At 34.4% G+C, this 14,420-nt stretch overlaps 1 protein-coding gene across 8 annotated transcripts; it reads left to right on the top strand.

The window, feature by feature from the left end:
• The first annotated feature begins 35 nt into the window (after positions 1 to 35).
• LOC122576407 (uncharacterized protein CG3556) lies at positions 36 to 13,064 on the top strand. Of its 8 annotated transcripts, none has more exons than XM_043746678.1 (8): positions 36 to 173; positions 364 to 453; positions 3,317 to 3,424; positions 4,296 to 4,539; positions 5,659 to 5,906; positions 7,787 to 8,176; positions 10,057 to 10,548; positions 12,149 to 13,064. In XM_043746678.1, the coding sequence occupies exons 3-8, from the start codon at positions 3,343 to 3,345 to the stop codon at positions 12,208 to 12,210; spliced, it is 1,518 nt and encodes a 505-aa protein (XP_043602613.1). In that variant the 5' UTR covers positions 36 to 173; positions 364 to 453; positions 3,317 to 3,342; the 3' UTR covers positions 12,211 to 13,064. The 8 variants fall into 8 exon arrangements, with proteins under 8 accessions (XP_043602613.1, XP_043602614.1, XP_043602612.1 ...); XM_043746679.1 differs by having other exon boundaries at positions 43 to 173; positions 367 to 453; XM_043746672.1 differs by lacking the exon at positions 36 to 173 and adding an exon at positions 745 to 1,107 and having other exon boundaries at positions 337 to 453.
• Positions 13,065 to 14,420: the final 1,356 nt, after the last annotated feature.

Below are 14,420 nucleotides of genomic sequence, written 5' to 3'. Positions count from 1 at the left end.
TATCGTTTCTTCCAGAGCAAATTTGATATCTTTGGTTAATTAGCAAATCTTTTCTGTCAATACAGAAAAAGTGTCCATTGACCATTTGTTCGTATCTACGAATGTTTACTTTATTTATCTTTCATTTGTTATACTCGTACATTTCATGATTGTCCTTGTCTGACACGTACAGGGTGAGGCATCTGATATTGTTATATTGATTACGTTAAGCTTGACTAATAACTAAAAGAAGTATTTGTATACCATTGTATTTGTTATGACATTTACTTAGATAATAATTAGATAGGTTTAAGTACAATAGTAAATTAACAGTATTAAATTTCATGTTAATTACATATTAAATTTCATGTCATTTACCATTAGTAGTACTTTCATATAACTACAAAGAATTGATACTGTGGAAATGAAATGCAAGATTTGCTACAAGAACGCTACATTGGAAGATAAGGTTATGTAAGTATAAATATTTTTTGTAGTCACTATATTTGTCGGAAATCGCAAAACTATTTAAACAATCAACTATCAATTATACATATTAATAAGGCTCAACATTGGATCTGCTATCTTTAAGATATCTATTCATGCCTTGTATATTAATATTTTATTATATTTTACTAAATACATTACTACAAACATATATTAGATATGAAGTTTTGTAACTTCTCTACTTGTATGTATATACATTCTTGTATTGATTTCAAATTTTATCATATATCTAATCATGATAATCATATCTCATTACAGATTTAACGTAATTTACGAAAAAATATATAATATAATATATAAAAGTTCCCATCACGGTGAGTGTTTAAGTACTTTCGCGGGTCACGAAATAAATGTTATTTTTATTTCGTATCTGTAGCGTGATCTTAAACATGGCGCGCCAATCTGTGTACTGCAATAACGGGCGAGAAAGAGGGCGATCTTGAAACCCTTTGCACCCCTTATGCGCTCTCATTGCATCGCTCTTAACAGTAGTTGTTCGATTCAACGTGCCTCACTCCAATCCTCGTATTCTTAGGCAATATTAATACCGAAAAATATCCTAAACATTTAAGTGAACGTGCGTTCAAAGACGTGTGTTTTAAGTAGCACGTTTTCGATAAGGTAAGTAAATTGTATATTATGCACAATGTACATGAGTATTTGCAAAATTTTGGTATTTTATTTTTGTTGAAATACGTCGATTCTACTTAACCATTGAGCTGAATCGCGTATCTGTTATAGAATAGAATTGTTTCGATTTCGTTTTTTAATATTTTAGTAGTTGACACGATGGAGCGAGATTAAATGTTAAAGGACAAAATTCAGTATGAATGTTACTACATTTGTTATCCTTTCTTTATCTAGTATTAATATTAAAGTAGTTCTTGAATAAAATCAATGACAGCTTTTGTGTCGTATCTAAATGTTGTCAGTTTTTACGTCAAATCAAACGAACGAATAAATAAAAAAAATGGGTTTGAAAGAAGGAAAAAAATCGAACGCGAAAGTGATCTGCGTAGAAAGCAGAAGGAATTATCTTTTTCTTTTTGCGCTTGTCCAAACTTCATGTAACTTTTTGTGCTTGTCCAAACTTTATGTAACTTTTTTTCTATTTCGAGTACAAAATCGTACAAAACCGTACAAATTCGACAAATCGAACGAAAAGGAAGGAAATGTGAGTTATAATTATCAAGCCTATTACAAATTTCCTTGCCGTGATAGCTCAATTACTGCAAATCTAAAACCACGTACGTATAAACACATGGTTCGTTTATCGATAACAGATTTCGCAGCCTTCGCTGTGATTGCCTGAAAAATGAAAAAAACCAACGAAATTTCAAAATAGTCGGATCCATACACGTTGAAAAACATTTTTGCAGTGGGACACGTTTGGATTCTAGACGTTGAAACAATCTCAAGAATAGATACTTGTACAAAAATTTGTTTATTCTTTAAGTTATTACATATGTAATCGAATTTTATACACTATGCCCATACATCGAGTTGATAAGCCGATAAGAATAGCAGAAGGGAGTGAAATGATAATGATTGAGGCAAAGGTGGGACAGAGGGTGCGAAGAGTACACGGTGGTGTTGGCAAGTAGGTGCGGGTAAGAGACAGTGACATGAAAAGAAAGAGGCGAACAACTAGGCCCCAGCAGAGAAAAGGAGAACACAGGCACATGTATTTACCTATACAGTCGGAGAGTAGCGTGTATATATGTACATCGGCTGGAAGGATGGCGAATGCCGCGATATCGATCCCACGCAATATTCCCACGCGTTGTTCCCAGTAGCATTTCCGCGGGCGTAGCGACGTTGAACGTGGCCGCGGTGGTGATAGTGTCTTTTTTGCCGGTGTGACCGTTACTTGTCAACTTTCTGCACATTTATACATATCATTGCTGATATAGGCGAATATAATCATTGGCCTTGACCATTGAACACTCGTATTGGCAATCGGGTCCCGATTAAAGAAACGAATGATCGAGCGATTTTCAAGATCCTGAAGAATATAAGAATAGTTGGCTGAAAGTAATAGTGTGAATACGAAGTAATATTTAATAATGCCATAGACTGTGTTTCATGACTGTAAAATCATTCAAGAATCTTCAATCGATTCGTCATTTCTCTTTCTTCCCCAAAAACGAACTACACGATACTTTTCCCTAGAAAAGGACAGATTACACGTATTGTCTGGAAAGAACAAAAATGCTAGAGAACTCAGATGGCTCGGGAAAATGTTTGAATGTGTATAAATATTGAATGAACTTGTAGATGCTTTTTGTGAATATATTGTGGCTAAGTATAAGGAATATTTTGAAATTTCATTGTAACGGGTTGACTTGCGATATTCGTTCGTATTTTTATCGATAGAATGAAAAAAATGAAAGCTACATAGAACATTGTTTTACAAATTCAGAATGTCAAACATTGTAACGAATACTCTGTTTTCTGGAAATTTTCTGTATTTTCGGATATCATGCGAATTCTTAAATTAGTTTGAAATTTTTTTTAAACGTATCAAAATCCACAGTATATATAGTAATGAGACTGGATTATATATATATATATATATATATATATATATATATATATATATATATATATATATATATATATATATGATATTTGTATTGATTGTGTAGGTATTATATTGGTAAAATTTGAAACAAATCTGAAGATATTCCCTACAGAATATTTCAGTCTCAAATTGAAAATTTTAGGGTGGTTTCATAGTTATGAAACGCAGTGTACAGCTGTTAGATGAAATCAGGCAAAGAAAAGTAATAGAACGTTTTAATTATTGTTAATATTTGTTGTCTTTCAGGTAATATCGTGCGATCGTCGGTGAAAATGTGGGGAAGAGCAAGTATGGCAGCTGTAATGGTCCTATTTCTAGCGTGTTTGTGCACGTTGAATGTGGCCTATGCCAAAGGTATAGTTTTTCTTTGCAGTTCTAACCCTTTGTACTCGTGACTCATCTGTTCACGTCGATTTGGATATAAACCCTTTGATAGTGTAATACAGTGACGAGACGAAAAATTCAGGATTTATAAAATGACTACAGTTTTTTTGTTGTTTCGATCTTTTGCACATTTTTTACATTTGTGGCATATTATTGGAAAAATATGTACTTTCAACTTTTTAAATTATTAGTATAAATAATTAATAATCAATAACAAATTATTCGAAGAAATCGGAAAGGTAATTACGGAAAGAAGTTTCTTTACGAAGAAAGATCTTCCTTTTTTAAACACACTGTAGTCTCTGCATAATTTTTAAACTACCAAATTAATCATTAGGAACAATACTTACTACCCTCTTATAAACTCAATAAATTATATATTTGTTGAATTCTATTCAAAAAAATGAACGATGATATATAATGTATATTTTCTTTACATTTCATTTACAATTAAATTATGTTTATTCACTGCTTGGAGTAATGTCAATGGCATTTGTGTTAATAAAAGAAGAATAATCTTTTTCATCTGACTTATATATTACAATCTACAATAGAAGCTATCCGAAAATATGGGAGGTTACTTGTAAGCCTAATTCTAGACTTTAAAACAATGAAAAGAGTATTTTATAAAAGAGTATTTGTTTCAAACTTCACCAATACATTCACGATTATCGGATCATTGCAGTGCCAATGAAATTTCAAAATGTTTCGTACACCACACACAGATAATACTTTTACAAAAAATTACTATATATAAGTGTCCAAATACCTTTATGAATCATTGTGCATGATACATAATAAGAATAAAAGAAAGTTAGCAGACAATTAATTAAATTTATAGTGGGAAGCATCACAGAGTCCACTTCAAGCGATACTGATGCGGAAAACATTTTGGAACGAGCAACTGCATGGTTATGGAGTCAACGAAATAAAAATGCTGGTTGGGGAAACGACACTCACCGAGTGTTGCTGGTCCTCCGACTAAGCAATCTCTCGCGAGAGGATAATGTTGCACCTGCCGCTCCCCTCGAACTGCAACTCAGCAGCAAACAAATGGAGCTAGAAATAGTCTTGCTATTATGGAGGTAAAAAATACTCGTTTTTTAATAGTTTCACAACAGGTAGTACAGATAAGTACAAGGGTTTATACGTAGTTGGATGACGTTCACAATTGAATGACTTATAACTGTAGCAAAAACAATCCTCATTCATGTTCGTCCTTCTCTAGGAAGTCAAGGCATCATGACATGTTTACAGTTCTTCGAGTTTCGAACGTATCTCTAATGGACAGAAAAGTGAAAAGGAACTCCGAAGAGGAACGTCTGAATAAAATAAAGCGCAATGTATTGTTAGATGCAGGATCGAAACCCGAAGAATCACAAATACGTCTGTCAAAAAATATTTGTCATCTAGTAAACAGCGTGAAAGTTTAAAATCTAAAATTCTTTAATTACTATTCGGCTATAGATCTTGGTAATTATCGATGTCTCGCCCAGCTCACCGATTTCGATGACTTTTGAATATGTCGTCGGGGGCATGATTCTGTTGAACAACTGTTTTCTATACATGCAATTGTCGTTAGGGTTTAGTTTCCAAAATAGTCGTAAAAAGCTGTCGGTGTGTCGTTACAGTGATTTCTGCTTATAATCGTGCGCCCATGACAGTCTATATGTCACTATTGGTCACCTCACATAAGTCCCCTAAAATGGGATCGAATCCAAACATATATGAACGTTAAACAAAGGACAAAAATTGTTTTGTTTTATCCATCTACCGCGCCGTTGTGGAACGGTTCGCAACCAATACTGACAATATACGCTAAGACAATATACGTAGACAGAATTCAGTGTAGCGGTAACGACAGTATTTTGCAAGTATTGTAAGCATAATCAAATATGTTGATTTCTTCATCATATTTAAAAATTATCGAAATGAGGTGGGTGAGATATCGATAATTATTTAGATAATTCTTTTTTTGCAAATTTATGTTTTCATGCAGTCAATTAATGAAGTAGAATTTAAGCAAACATGCGTTTTACCTATTGAAAATTATAGCGAGTACTCTATTTTGAATATATTTTAAACAGTTTTGTATTTTATATGCGTTCAGTATATCTTTGTATCCTTAAGTTTCGCATGAATGCGTAAAAATCCGCAGATTTGTTATTATTCATTCAAAAAATAATGACAGCATTTTTCTATAGACACAGAGAAGTTGGTTTTTCGCCGGTTCGACTGGCACGCTACACTCTTGCCTTAAACGCTATGTGCACGGATCCAAGACAGTTTCACGGTCACGACTTGATTGGAACGCTTCAACATCACGAACCACCGACCGATTATGAGTTCGCCCTTACAACGCTAGCTGCGTGCAACGCACAAGCTCATGTAAGGAAAAGACAGATACGTCGACTGCTTGATATTGCGAACGCTGCTCAGGATCATAATGTGGGTGAGTGATTTCAGAGTTCCCGATATTCTTCTGATTCCGTCGGAGTTGTTAAGAGTTTTTTTATATGGGGATACGCAGACTCATGAAAGTATTTATAAACATTTGTGTTCGAACATTGGTTTCTATGAATATACAGATGACGCGTGTTATACAGAGCTTCTTAAAATTTCGTTAGTAACGCAATAAGACACGAGTATCATAATTATATGTATCGCAATATGAAACCAATCGGAAAATTCACAGTATTGTTCGCTTTAGCTTTCACAGTTTGGGGCAAATCTGCGTGCTTATCTGGCTTGGTGACTTCTGAGAATTTAGCTGATCGCGAGGGAAGACGAAAGAACGAATGTAAGTGAGATATTGATATCGGGCACGAGAGCACGCGGCCTGCAGTGAGGCAATGAGACAACAACGTAAAGGCTCCTATACACGTTGAGACATGTTGCGATGCGTGTATCGACACTTAGATTTCACGATACATGTTACAATTCATGTAGTTCCATATCAGAGAATCGGTATCAAAAGCAACTTGTATGGATGCAAAAATCAGAATCCGATCCGAGAAAAGCCCGATTTGGATGCAAGTTTCAACGCGTAGAGGTAGAGGGTAGCATACCAAGCATACCATTGAAGGTAGCCGAAGATAATTTACAGTAGATTCTTATCATTGAATTTTATTCATCGATCCTTTGAATTAAAAAATCACTTTGTCTCGATTAACCATCGTTATGCCCATTTCTTCCAGACTTTTAATTTTTTAATTTTTGTAATCAACATAATAATACTAGAATATATGGAAAATAATTAGACATTTCGAAACAATTGTTTCAACGTCGGTATCACACATAATCACAAATGGAGAAGAACTGGTAATGTCGAGGTGAACTGATGCTGATGCAAATTTCATGAAACCTAGGCGTCGACACGTACGTCGCAACATGTTATAACGTGTATAGAGAGGGGCCTGCACGTTGAGACTCTATTTCCAAGAACTTCTGGCAAATCCGAACACCAAAGCGAACACTACTGTACAGAGAAATTACGAAATATTTATTGCAAACGTATATCCAAGCACATAATAAGTGTTAACTATGATCTCACTGAATATTATTACCGCTTTATTAATATAATGGATAATTGACTGTTTGAAATGAAGTATCACTCAAGAGCAAATGGTCGACATCCTGTTACAGAATTAAATGGATATTGTATCACATGAGTATTTCCCATATTTTAGTCTCGAAAGTATATCTCATACACGTATTGTGAAATACGTATATATATTGGCTAAAGTATTGGCAAACAACAACATATTAATTAGTATGCTAGAAATTTATCAGGATAGGTTTATTCCTTCAAGATTCTGGAGAGATAAGTGTCGCGCGGTCCTTCACAGTCACAGTCCGCTTACAAAAAAGGTATCATTGCCTTCCCTACTCATCTGGCCAAATCCTTTAGACTTTAGATTTAGACAAAGTCTTTATTATTTGGCAATGCGACCTTGCGTCGCGTTAGTCAACTACCTTACGCATCCTAAACAGTCGTATCATCGACGCTTCGTTTCATAGTTCAACGCCTTGGGATCGCGCCGGCTATCGACTTTTCAAACATGCACACAAGCGTCTTGCCAAGGTTCTTACCCGAGCCCTCGGCCCAGTCACAAATTACGGTAAGGCTAGATAGTGGCGAGCTATCTGCTACAGCGTCGTGAAGAAAATGCATTGCCTCTAACAAGTATGTAAGTGCTATAATAAATAGGATAGCGTGCGATTACTTTTTATAGCCCCATATGAAAGAGCTCTTATTGTTAGACTATTTCTGAATTGGTTTTTCAAAACAATCACGTTCCTTTATCTCATAATTTCTTTTTCTGATCTTAGATACTGTCGCAATGGTAATCTTAGCCTTAAGGTGCATCGTTCAGGACCACAGACATCGAAATCTCCATCATTTTGTGCGCAAACCATCGATTGGTTTAGCACAACAGCAAAGACTCGATGGTAGTTTCGGAGACGTTCGTACAACGGCCTTAGTAATGCAAGCCCTCGAGGAGGCAGAAAATGAGCCTGCTGATAATTGGAATAGATCAGCTGCTTTAGCATGGTTAACCAGTCAGCAACGAGCCGATGGTTCTTTCGCTGGTGATGTTCGTGCGACCGCTGAAGCACTTCTAGGAGTGACACCACGTGGTTTAGCGAGTATCAGAACGCTTGATTGCGGACAAGGACCTAGCGAAACTTCATTACCGAAATTCACTACAAGTGGTAATGGTAAGTACTTTCCCACTTGTCATTCCTCTTTTCTTCTTTTTCATACACATACAGGCACGTCCAGTAATCGTTAGTCGAGTAATTTAGTAATTTATCGCGTATGAGCATAGGATAGTTTAGTCAAATACAATACATTCAATTATTTGGCCCACGAACACTTACTACGGAACCTTTTTTATGGGTATATTATGTGCATTATGCAAAACTCTTTGAAATTTCGCTACCGTTATATATAACTCATAATAGTTGAATCTGAAAGCAATGCGAAAATGTATATGTCTATAACCTACAAAATATTTATTGCAAACATATAGTTATTGCTTGTGAAAAATTAGTATACAAAATGAATAATAGTCTTAAAACATACGTGTACAATTAGTGGTAAAGACTAATACTTGTACTAATAACTAAAGACTCATTACATATATATGTATTATGGCTTATTAATATAATGACTAATTGACTGTTCAAATGCTTTGGTTATCTTCGTGAAGTGTATGCTTTTAATAGACATTCCGTAATTTGTACGTATATTTTCAGATCTGTTTTAAATGTTATCAATATGATCGCGACTATTGTGTCTCCTTACATTGTTAATGAGACTTCAAAGTGTTTTGTATAATACAGAGTGGTAGGAAAAAGAGGCTCGTAATTTTTAAAGCAGGTAGTACTCGCCAAACGATGAAAAAAGTTCTAATAAGCACGGGTCGAAAAATCAATGTTATTAAAATTGTGAACAACTTTGTTTCGATTAAAGTTTGAGACTAACATTCTTTTTTTTCCTGGTTACAAAAGATTCTCTCCATGTCCTCCTTCCATTTCTACATGCGCTTGACACCTTCATATCAGAGAATTCCATATTCTTTATAAAATTCCTGGACGCGGAATTCTAATTGTCTCACTGGCATTTTGTATTGACACATAGACATTGAGACGCGCATATATACGCGTCGTTTTCTCCCTTCTATATGTATGTATGTATATGACGGGGCAGCGTATTACATTTTGAATAACTTTTCAAAACCTAATCCTACGAGTCTCTCTTTTTTATCATCCTATATATGTATACGCATAAAAGGTTCTGGTAATTATCGATATCTCATCCACCTGATCGATTTTAATGATTTTTGAATGTATTATCGGGATATGATTCTGAACAACTTTTTTTCTATGTGTACATACAAACCGCCGCTCGGCCTTAGTTTCCGAGACATTGGCAAAAATTTATCGGTACCACCACAGTGAATTCCTTCACAGCGAATTTTCAATTGCGCATGCGTGACAGCGTATACATATGTCTGCATTAACTAACCTTAAGTCCCGCTTCGATGCGGTGGTCGCATATATTGTAACGCCTAACATAATTCATATCTTTTGTTTGTAATTTATACAGGTTTTGGTTAGGTGCGATTTTATCCCATCAATAATAACGCTGACACTGTAAGGGACGCGCAATTATAAGCAGAATTCACAGTAGTAGTATCGGCAATTTTTGCAAATATCTCGAATACTAAGAGCGAGCGGTGGTTACAGGTATAGGAAAAAGTTGCTCAAAATATTGATTTCTATAACATATTGAAAAGTCATCGATATCGGTGAAGCGGATGATACCAATAATTAACAATATTTTCGTGGGCCGCTCTTTGCTCGTTTTGATGAGTACTACATTACATGCATCTGAAGTTTGATAGCAACTTTCTGAAGCACCCTGTATAAGGCATTGAGATACAAACAGTTTTTTTCTTGTAGCGTCGATAGTTTTTTTTATGGCATTATATTCCAAAGTGAAATTGCTATTTTTTGAGCCCGATCCACGGTATAGTTGCTACCTGTATGCTACAGTTACACAATTTTACAAATATTCCAATGCAATGCCGCAGAGCCAGCGGCGATTTCAGGCAATCGCAACGACAGTGTATCGATATCTGTAATTTCTGGAGGCAGTATCGCGGGTAATGTTACCGTTGGGAATATCGAAACTAATGGAAACAATGGGAATAACGGGAACAATGGCAATAATGCAGTAAACACGCTCAACACGAGCAATACCGATGGTATGATCGTTACCGCTGCAACACCGATTATGGTGAACGTCTCTTACACTCTATGGGTTGGCAGCAACGTAAACGAGACATACAGTTTGATAGTGACCGCATCTAAAAACGAAACATTTTACGAAGTGATGCTTCTAGCCGCAGAAATGTCACCGCATTTCCAATTTGTTGCATCCGAATGGCCGAATGGGCATTATGTTCACACGATAGCAGGTTACAAAGAGGAACCAATGTCCTATCATTATTGGTTGTTATATCGACTCACTTCTCCGCCAGATCCAGCCTCGCCACCGGGTAATCAACTGGTTGCACCTGGGGGTATGTAAAAGCGGAAAAATACACTGCTCAGTACAATCAAGGGACCATTATACTATCAACTTGTTATTTTTTATTTATTGTCATAGATAATCAAGATAAAAGTAAAATAATATTCATAATATTATTTCTAATGTTTTTTATTGTATTATAATGTATATTTATATGGTTACTTATTAATTTTTCAATATTTCAATATGGGACTACATCTGTATGTTTTGGTTTGTACAAAAGGGGATGATTTAAATGTCGTGTTGCTTATTCCATTAACATACGAACTATTTATTATTTATTAGTAATTTGAAGATATGTAAACAATTTCTTCCTTTTGTTAGTCACTGTACGAAGACTATAGAGAAGGTACATGATAAGTCACGTTTTCCATTTTTCATTAGAAAGCAGTTATGATGCACCAAAAGATATCGTCAATCAAGCTCATATTACGAAAATTGTCTTTGTATTTTATTTTGAGACTAAATGTACCTTTCATTCTTTCAAAAATTTGAAAAATATTGCTCGTCATAATATTAACTTGAATAACATCAAATTCAGCCATTTATACAATTCCTCTATCTCTAATAGAGATTTCCAAGGTATCTCAACAAAATATTCGACACCAATTGTAATGGCTGTTGAGACTTTCTAAATATGAAAAAATATTTTGTACAATATTTTTCACATTACATATGAATCTACAAAGTTTTATCAAACTCGAGGTGTCAGACTTGAGTGATTGGCGTCTCTTGTTAAAATTTCCTTAGACTCGTATATACAGGGTGTCATACGTAACTAGGACGAGTTATACATAGTGCTGAAACGATGAAAGGTAGAAAAGAATTTCGTTAAATGAAATTAAATAGTTTCGAATAATACATGGTCCGGTGTGTATGTATATCCGTATCCATTCTGGAAGTGATAGGATTTTAAAGATTTTAAGATCATCTCTACTTTTTAAATGGATTTATAAATCTTTCTACATATCAACCGCTGTGTCTTTTGATTCTCTATGCTTTATACAGAAGTAATAGAATTAAAGGATATTTCAATTTTATATAAAGTTCATTAAATCGAGTATATGGGAGATATGGAAAACATAAACATACAAATGCTGCATTGTCTTCTTTGTCTTTTATACGATAACAATAAGATTTTACAAAATTAATGTTAAAATCTCTTTTAAACTAAGCAATTTTCCATCTATATATTTTATTGTATATGTATACACTTTTTTTTAAAGAATACAACGATTCAACGATTGGTGTATAAACAAATGGGTATATAGATCTATTTGAAAAAATGGAGGTGATCTTAAAATATTCGAAAGGTCATCAACTTGGGAGTAGTCACCTACTCTAGAACATGTATCATTCAAAAGATTTTAATTTTGTCTAATGAAATTTTTTTCTATCTTTTACCTTTTACTATAGTTATAGTTTGTCCCAGTTACATAGAATACCCTATATACATATTACATATATCCTTAATACCAAGAGTACTTCATGCGTCACTTCCTCATCCTAATATCGACATATCGACATATGTATGTACATGCATATCATCATCCCAACACCGTTACTATGCTCTAACTAGAACAATCTTTTAGGTGTGGATGACCTACAGATCAGCGAGGGAGATCACTATCTGTTCTGGTATAAAAAGCTATGAGAATCTGCAGCATGTTGATTTTCGGTTGAACCAAACGAGAACCAGAAGGAGACAAAGGAACGGATCTACTCTGAGTGTGTGTGTGGGAAGAGAGAGAGAGTGAGAGAGAGAGAGAGAAAGAGAAAGAAAGAGAGAGAGAGAGAATTGAGGAATAAGGAGAATGATGCAAGAGCAAAGAGTAAAAATTCTTATCGTTAGTCATGCGAAAAGGGCTCACTTTATTCACTGCCATCGCTAAAACTCACGTACAACACTGTACGCGACATTTTCCTGGAACATCCTTGCATCGTTCGTATGTCATGTTCTTAGGAGGGTGCCGAAGAAAATAGAGCTGGCAGTGACTGATTTTCTCAAACTCTGCTCTAAACCGAAACCGATTCAATGAATTGGTGAATTGGCGAATTGGCGACACACGACATCGCTACTTGGACTGACGTGGTACGGGGCAATAACGAAAATACCATGAGTATCGTAATTTAAGCTAACAGCATATTTTCTATGAAACTGCAATGCACAACCACATTGTACCTAAGTACTTATACGATATGGCGATAACGTATGACGTATAGTATCAACGTATTGATTGATATTTCAATAAATCCCATATCTATATTATATTAGTAACCTAACCTATTTCTTGGTATCTTGCTGCGCAATTGCTTTATAATCACCGAATTCCTGCGCTACAAGACGAAACGTCTGCTTGCCACGATAAATAACATACACGAAAAAGAAATTTCCCCTCCAGGGGGAAGAATATATTTCGATCGACGGTTTTTGATAATTTGCCTAACGTTGTAATATGTATACAGTATGTTTTGTTTCTTGGAATGAATAAAATGTCAAATTACAAATTGTGCATGACGTTTTATCCCCTCGAAAAACTGCAACATAAACGTAGGATACAATTGTAAATGGAACTGCATATCTTATTTAAAAAGTTATATTTAATATATTTTTCATGGACTCGTTTGTATCATAGATTATATTATTACATTATTGTCGTTGTATTTATTATTGAAAGAAACTTTTTGTTTCAAAAGGGTTAAGAAGTTCATTATATACAGTTCTTGGAATAGGTAAGGTACATAAGGTTTTTTAAAAGTTGATAGAGAAACTATTGTGATTAATTCTATCAATGACGAATCGTGTATTTAATTTCACATTAACATTACCATTAACAAGGTTTAAAATAAACAATTTAAATTTCATGTGGTATATGTGTAGGTGCTACAAAAGGTATTTGTACACCATTGTATTTCTTATTGCATCTAGATACTAATTAGTTTGATTCGACTACAATAAATTTTACATCATTTAATAGTATGTACTTTCATACGATCGCAAGAATTTGATATTTTGATGGAAATGATATGCAGAACTTAATAAAAAAGCGCTTCATTGGAGAATAAGGGTACGTATAAATACTTTTTGTAGTCCCTTGTATATCTGTTGGTTTCACAAGGAGATAAGAAGTATTGTTTTTGATTATTAGTTGCTCATTAATTCATATAGTTTAGCAACATACATGTATCGCTAATATAAATTGACGAAAGTAATCACATAGCAGCGATGTAAATGATTACGCTGTTAAACGGCAGCAGAAGGTTAATTATTTTGCATTAATTACTTGCATAAAGGCAACTGCTTTAGATACTAGCGTTAGCCACATATTCAGCTATTTGAAATTGAACCGTAAGTACGTGATTGACTCAATGTTATCAGCATCGTAACTTCGATTTATCGGTAATTAGTTGCAATAATAAAGTGAAGTATTGACACAGATCTGTTTCTCATGTAAAATCCTAATAAATCTATACAATATAGATTATTTATCCAATCTCTTATAAATTATAAGATAGAAATTTCGGCTTTAAAGTTTAAATATGTTCAGTGAATTCCGGTTATTTGGAACACATCGGGACTAGCGTATCATATATATAAATACATACATATATACATATATACCTACGTGTATGCATGTAGGTGCATACGTAAAATGTTATAAAATAAACAAACTAGTTGAAGACAGTTTTGAAACAAGGACAAAGTTACAGCAAGCGGAAACAAACGCGAAATACAACACATAAGCAACGCTCTATGTTGTGTCTGCGAAAAAAATGGCAAGGCAAAGAAACGCGGGTCTGATTGGTTATTTCTAAAGGAGCGTTCAAACGATTAATATTATTATGAATGTTATCGTCAATACT

The sequence above is a fragment of the Bombus pyrosoma genome, linkage group LG16 (assembly GCF_014825855.1).
Source record: "Bombus pyrosoma isolate SC7728 linkage group LG16, ASM1482585v1, whole genome shotgun sequence".
Taxonomy (NCBI): Eukaryota; Metazoa; Arthropoda; class Insecta; order Hymenoptera; family Apidae; genus Bombus; species Bombus pyrosoma.
Note: the sequence above shows the minus strand (reverse complement) of the source record. Positions and strands in the feature narration are given on the sequence as shown.